Here is a 7762-nt window from a genome sequence, read left to right as displayed (position 1 = left end):
AATAGAAAATAAAATTGGGCCTAAAATCGTACCTTGTGGTACACCGCAGGTAAGTTTGGTTGTAGAGGATGAGAAATTACCTATTGTGACCAAGTAGGTTCTATTTAAAAGGTAAGAATAAAACCAACTAAGTGCAGTGTCCTTGATGCCTACCCAGGTTTTAAGACGATTCATTAAAATGGCATGATCTATCGTGTAAAAGGCTGCAATTGGGTCTAAAGGAATTAAAAGCACTCTCCCCTTTGTCTGCTGCGAAAAGAAGATAATTTGTCACCTTGAGGCGGGCAGTTTCTGTGCTGCGTAGAGTTCTAAAAACAGACTGAAATTTCTCAAAGATGTTGTGTTGACACATGAAAGCTAAAAGTTGGATGGAAACCAATTTTTCTAAAACTTTAGATAAAAACGTAAGTTTAGAAATCGGTCTAAAATTGTTAAAAAAACAGTGGGATCAAGATTAGGTTTCTTTAAAAGGGGCTGGACCACAACATGTTTAAAAGAAGAAGGGAAAGTACCGTCCGCTAGGGAGCTATTGATGATCGATAAAATACTGGGCCTAACTGGGGGGGTTAATATGATGAGGGAGGGAGTGGTGACCGAGTTAAATACTTCCAATAAAATTCTGGGGTTAGATTGTTGTTGTTTTTTTAAATTAAATTAGAATAAAAACATGCTCTAGCATCTTCAACTGTTTTTTGATAATTCTTCACTGCATCTTTTCAGATCTCATAAAAAACATGTAAACCTGTCCTCTTCCATTTTCTTTCCTTACTTCGACAGTCTCTGTTCAGTTTTTGGGTGAATTCATTTAACCAGGGTTGATGTGTTATATTTGACTTTTTGAATATGGGCCAACAGAATCAGCAACAGAGGGCAGCAGACATGTATGTCAAAATCACCTATAATAAGAACCTTATCATACTTGGATAAGAGAGTGTTGGAAGATGGTTGATCCAGGATGTTAGGGAGAGATGTAAACAGTCAGTCGAGTGGGAGTGATTGAACTGCGTACTGTAGGTTAGCTGACAGCATCTGACTGCCTCGCTTGTCGGGGTGGGTGTCGTCTCCTCTGAAGAGAGAGGGGCAATCCCAAAACAGATTAAAATTGTCAATAAAGCACATTTTGTGAGATTTTGTCATGGAAAAGAGTCAGGAATTAAGATAAATTAATCTACTTAAACGTTCTGCTCCATGACCACGGTGGGAATTGGGCCAGAAATAAAAACAGCGAAGATTCCTGGTTATGGATACACTGATGATCAGTGTGGTGAGGGGAAAGAGAGGGCGAAGAGATGAAGACTCTGAGCACCTGGATGGGGTGGTGGGTGCTCAGCTGCCTTGCGTGCATGGATGGTAGTTGAGGTTGGAGGGTCTGGGTAGGTGGACTTGAGTGGCGAGGAAGCTCAGCCCAGGGAAGCTCACCTGAGCGCCTGATGATGGCATCCTGCAGGATCCGACGGAGGTGCCTCTTCGAGCGAGACATGGTGGTGACAGGAAGAGCTGCAGGAGCCGCGGCTACAGGGACATCACTGGGGAGCTCCGGGGCATCATCTACCAGAGATGTGAAGCAATTGGAGAGAGGGATGTGGTGCGGAAAGACTTTTTCCTAAGCCTTCTCCCTCCTTCAGCCACGATGTAACACTTTGGTCCAGGATGCAGACGGCTTTGGTGCGGAGCTGCGAGCCGGGGCCATAAGTGGAAAACACGTGCTGCTCTCCAGGTCTTCCGGCGGAGCTGGTGTTGAGGCATTTAAGCCCTGTATGACACTGGTGGTTGCAGTGGCTGGTGCCAGGGCACCCAGCTCTTGTGTAGAGGGATGGCTAACCTCTTTACCTGCTGGAAGCTCTGGTGCGGTGCAGTGCAGTATAGTATGTCGAAAAATGTAAAATGTCAAGTCATGTCATCCAAAATCATGCAAAAAAGCCATTATTTTGGACAACATAATAAGTTTTTTTGTGATGTTGGATGACATACTAGAGTATTTCTTTTTTTAAATAATGTTGGACAACATACTATAGTATGACTTTTTCGCATAATTTTGGACGACATACTATACTATGACATTTTAGCATAATTTTGGGCTTTTATGCATAATTTGGATGACATACTATACTATGTGTTTTTTGCATGATTTTGGACAACATACTATAGTATGCCTTTTTTTCACAATTTTGGATGACATACTATACTATCACTTTTTTTATGATTTTTAATGTTACTATTCTATGACCTTTAATCGTGATTTTGAATTTCATACTATACCATGACTTTTCAGCATAATTACATACTATACTGTGACTTTTTTTAAACATTCTGGATGACATACTAAATAATATACTATAAGTGTTTCTCATGTTGTTTGACAACATATTATACTAAGACTTTGCTTTCATGATTGTGGATGACAAAGCATACAATAGCTTTTTTTCACGATTTTGGTTGACGAACTCTATTATGACTTTTCAATAAATTTTGGAAACGTATTATACCATGTTTTTTTCCTGATTGTGGACAGCACACTACACTATTACTTTTTTTTTATGATTTGGAAAACATACTCTACTGTTCTGGCTTGTTTTCTGACTTTATTTAAAAATATTTTGTACAACATACTATACTGTTAAATTTTTTCATGATCTTGGACAACATGCATTACTTGACTTAGACAATAGACTACACTACTATTACTATACTGCGACATTTTATGGCACATTATAACTTTTTTTATGACTCCTTTTGCATACTATTACATACCATGACATTTTGGTGGCTGACTATACCATGATATTTTCATTAAATTTTTATGCTTTTTCCTGAAATGTATTCATGTCATACTTTACCAAGACTTATATATGCAGTTTTTGAGGGCACACTATACTATGTGTTTATATATATATACATAGATATATATAAACATTGATTGCATATTATACTGTGACATTTCTATGCAATTTTTTCACATTCACGTAGTATGGTATTTTTTAAGACCTATAACATGCTTCTCCAACAAATGTTTTCCCCTTTGTCTAAGAATGCTTATACTCAATGTGCCAAGCAGAAAAATTTCAGGACTTTCAGCTCACAATATTGTTAATGCAGAGTGCAACACTCAAGTCAGACTCTTTAAATACTTGAGGTTTTTTTGGAACATCATACAGTCAGAAAGTACTTCATCAAAGAATGCCCATTGCCGACTGGTTTGACAGTGATCCAACAGCTGCCTGTGTATAATCAGTTGCTCCCTGTCCCTAGCGACCACCCTGATAGGATTTGAGGCCTTGGGCTGTGTGTGCAAACTGAGGGGAATTCTGTGGTACCGAGGCCCCGTCTGATGGGGGGCGCTTTTAAATCGTGCCATCTCCCTTCAAAATAACTGAGAGGTTGCTCTGCTCTGAAAGCTCCAAGGGGGATCAAGAAACAGCCTTGCTGTGAGTGCCGGCCGTTCTGCGGCCTGTCATTAATGCACTGCCATCTGAGAGCAGCTGTGTGAAGAGAGCCTGTTGCTGAGCAGATAAAGACAGGTCAATGTGAGACAGGGAGGGGGCGTGAGCATAAACACTAAACAGAGGTTGGGGCAGTGGGCTTTTGATGGTTGTGGTGTATTCATAACTAGCAGTGGTAGTCTTATCTGGAGTGGGACTCCTAGGTGTGACCGAGCCCTGACCCATCTATCTTAAAATGAAGGCAGAGCAGGCGCACTTGCCATTCTGAAACATTTGCAAGATTCCTCTCAGTCCTCAAGTGTAGAGATTTATGTCTGAAACAACAGTGAGCTTGTGTCCATAAGCAGGCTGGCTGCATGCTTATTACATTAAATACATAAACACAGAGGTTTGACAACAGGCCCATAAAGTCCTCACACATGACAGCATGTGGTGTTCTTTTTTTTTTTTTATATGACCCTTAACAAGAAGTTATTCATCCTCAACCAGTGAGGAGCAGAGTAAGAATAGTCATGGATTGTGACACCTCCAATGGACCCATGAGCACACGCGCATTCTGCAGGGAGATAATAAATCAATCAAAGTGGCATGAACAAAGGCGAGGGGAGCACTACGAGGTAGTCTGACTGACAGAGAGCAGATTCATTCATTTATCTTTAGTGGCTTTTGGATCACCTTTACCCATTGACAAATACTTTTTTAAAGTCTGCATCTATGTGAATTTCTTCAGAGACTTGGCACTACTCAGCCTGTAACTGTGCACTGCCTCGCTGACACCTCCCTAAAAATAGTGCCCACTAATCCTCAGGTCCCCTCTGAGAAGCACTACACATTACCAGGGATTGACCAGCACACCAACCACACCAATACCAAAAAAGAGATAATTTTAAATATATCTGCAGTTTTTTTGTTGATTTTTGCATGTGAGCATTTTCCATGTTGTATCAAATTTAAGACTCGGCATGAATCCAGGGAAATGTGATATATTGTCTGTCACCTCCATTCTACGGTGCTGCACCCTCTGGTGGGGTTGATGGATACAGCTTTTAACAGCATGTGGAAAACTGTGGTAGCTAAGTACTGAGATCATGTTGTCGAAACTTGCACTTAGTGTCAGCAGGGGTTCACATCTTTCTCAAGCAAGCTCTGGAAGCCAACTGGCTGTTGCAAATTCAAGCTGTGAGCTGTATGAGGGGATGTCTTTGCAAATCTTATAATAATGCCTCATTATTTGAAGTTACAGAAAAAAAGCATTCAAAGCAGTGATGCAGCCAAAACTGGAAAATAAGTTTGGTAAATTTGCAAACGCTATTGCAAGCATTTGGCTGATTTAGGGATAATTTGTAGGTATAGTATTGTAAAAATAACAGTTTCCAAAAAAAAAACTGTCACGTTACATCATGTTAATAGCTTTGAAAGTACAGGTCTCACTTACTTTAATTTTCTTCACATGAATGCTGGGTCTCCTTACTGATAAATCTTAGCCTTTTCCCTGTTTTCCTCCTTTGGGGTTTCTGTTTCATTTTGATTAATGCATTTCCCTCTGAAAGGTAGTTAGTTAAACTGGAGTTTGCATGCATTGCTCAGAGCTTTCCACTGCATGGTGATCAAATCTTATGTAGCCCAGTGGGAGTCAAGAGGAAATCGTCTGTGCATCACAGGTTCAAGTTAACAAACCCTTCCTACTGCGCTCTACATTTCACAAGCAGCTATAAGTCATTTGTACCACGTAACTTCTACACGATGATCAGTGTGTCATGACATAAATTGTGTTTATAAAGAAGTAGTCAGCTTGAAACAGTGTGCCAGGTCCCCTGCTGGCCCCCAGTACAGTGAAAGGGGGCAGCAGATAGAGTGGCATGCACCCCCTGTAGGGATTTTGTAAAGAGAGACCCAAACTGAAATGGACAGCTGAGCCAGCTCACATGCCTTGTACATCAACTGTAAGGCCCTCTGGTACCATCTCTAAATGTGTTTTCCTGTGGTTAGCATTAGTTTGCAGTCCACGATTTTCAGTGGGAGGAGGTATTTCCCCTCAAACCTCACAATATTATTGAGCCTCAGGAGTAAGCAGGTCAAACTATAGAGCAAAACATTTCCACACGGTCAAATTAATAACAAATGATGATGAATTCCTCTGCCTGTTTTAGATAAATGAACCTGAGAACTCTTAACACTGAGATTCAACAGTGAATTCGGAACATCTGTATCATTTTGTCTCCCTGATTTATCACATGCACTGTTATTCAAGACAAATTCAACCTAGAGACCGCAGACTGGACAACTTGTCTTTAATAAGACTTAAGATGCTCCCAATGACCTTGTAACGCACATCAAAATAATTAGAGCATATACACGCACCAGCATTTCAAATACATATGAGTCCATGGAATCTCAATGCAAAGGAGAGAAAATTTAGCCATGCTTGCACATGAGAGAAAAAAACAGCTTTTACTGTTTAATTATGGAGTAAATCCCTCATACATGGATTTGACCTTAAATTACTTCTGGTTGCGTAATTGTGAAGGTTGCACTCTTATTTTTACATCCAGTTCTGCGTACATTCAATCATAGCTGAGGTTTGAATGGACGATATGTTTACGCACAGTAAGAAGCTGTTGCTTGTGAACTTACATTTCAAATCTCTTTCCAGATTTCTCAATTTAACTTTACAAAAACTGTTACAGGTGGCTTTTTACAGACCAGGATGTATAATACCTGTGTTTAACCTAGAGGGTCTACTCACAGCAGAGTAGCATAAAATGACTCCCTTTCATGCGACTTAAATTCACAGACCCGTCCCTCCTTTGTCCGTCACACGCAGTTAATTTACATTATTCACAAAAATGTACCCAGTCTTTTATATTTCTCTTTCAGTTAAATAACTAAAGAACAGAGAAAACAAACATTTCAGCTTATTGTAATAATTACTCAGCTGTATTGTAATGTACAAAGGATGATACTGTCGAGAATTAAGGTGCATGAAATCGGTGCCACAAAGATCTTTTACGAATGTTAACTCTGATGCACCTTGTGTGGTATGCAGCAACACCTTTCATCCTGTTTTTGTGTCCTGATGATTGGTCGTCATCTCCTGTGGCCCAATTCATCTTCTGAGAGAAGTATGTTTGCTTTGAGGCGCTTAGAGAGAGGTTGGCACAGGTCACAGGGTTCCCCATGCGAGTGTTGGCAGGGCTGGGAAAGGTCAGTGGCCTTAGGCGACGAGCACTTCAACACTGGGACGTGTCACAGGACCTCTATGTCGAAGGCAGAGAGCAAAGGGTTAAGGGTCAGCAGCCATACAGACAAAACAGAGTAAACCTCTTTGATATGAGTAATGACATAGTCCATAAACCTCTGACCGGGTAACAATACTAAGTGGAAAAGGATGTTGAACATGTTACAGAACGCATGACCCCGGTAACATTTACTGTCTTGTTTACAACGGAGTGATGGAAGGCCTCCAGAGAAAGTCATTTTATAGTCAAATATGAAACAAGTTTGCAGCTGATCTAACACTGAATTAGCTGACTGACAACAGCACATGTGAGGCAGAGATGGGCTTCACTCTTAACAAGTACAAACATTCAACTAAACTCTGGAAGTACGCCACGAAATAAATCGACGACCTATGAAATTACACTCAATCAGTCTCATATATCAATAAACCCTCATCGCAGCCCTCATAAATATCCCGCCAGGCCAATGGTGTCTTAAGTGTCCACATTAACAAGAGTGAAAATGAGAAGAGAGAATGTTCACTTGTTGTATGACCAAGTTAAAGCCAGTTGCAGTAAAACAAAGACATTTTTTTTCACTGAAATGTGATTTCAGGAAAGACCTCAGACACTAGTGAAGGTTTTCTGTTTGGTTTTCGCAGTGTTTATGACAGCTGGTTTTCTTCAGGCCAACAGGTGAAGGTTAAGCTCAAGTAAGAAGGTTAGGGTGAAAAAGGGAGTAGGGTGCTGCTGACATTGCCGCTGGGAAGGGGGGTTGAGTGAAGAGTGATATGCTGTTTAATTGCTTCGGGGTCCTGTTTCTAACCCCTAGCAGTGAAGCACTTGTGGATAGGGTCTCTTCATCGCCTCGGCTATTCTAGGAATTCCTCACTGGGTGCAGGCCCAAGTCAGTGGAGCTGCTGAATAAAAGCTGTCATCAGTATAAAGATACCCAACGTCTCCTCACCCTTTCCTACACTATTTCTTCCATATCTCATCTCCACCCCTTTGCGGGTGTAAATGGAGTCTCCATGCCACACCATCCTCTCCTCAGGGGGTACTCACTCTCCACGGGGAGATGATCTGCACATTAGATGAAGTACA

The 7762-nt window shown here is 40.9% G+C and overlaps 1 protein-coding gene across 4 annotated transcripts in view; it reads right to left on the bottom strand.

Annotated features, from left to right (window-relative positions):
• Positions 1-5714: 5714 nt before the first annotated feature.
• map7d1a (MAP7 domain containing 1a) overlaps positions 5715-7762 on the bottom strand; it is a 47295-nt gene continuing 45247 nt past the window's right edge. For all 4 annotated transcript variants that reach the window (XM_042489644.1, XM_042489646.1, XM_042489645.1 and 1 more), the window contains one exon: positions 5715-6697. In XM_042489644.1, the coding sequence (XP_042345578.1) occupies positions 6687-6697 (11 nt within the window). In that variant the 3' untranslated portion in view covers positions 5715-6686. The remainder of the gene's footprint in view (positions 6698-7762) is intronic.

Source organism: Plectropomus leopardus, chromosome 7 (assembly GCF_008729295.1).
Source record: "Plectropomus leopardus isolate mb chromosome 7, YSFRI_Pleo_2.0, whole genome shotgun sequence".
In the NCBI taxonomy this organism is placed as follows: Eukaryota; Metazoa; Chordata; class Actinopteri; order Perciformes; family Serranidae; genus Plectropomus; species Plectropomus leopardus.
This window is presented reverse-complemented; position numbering and strand designations above follow the sequence as displayed.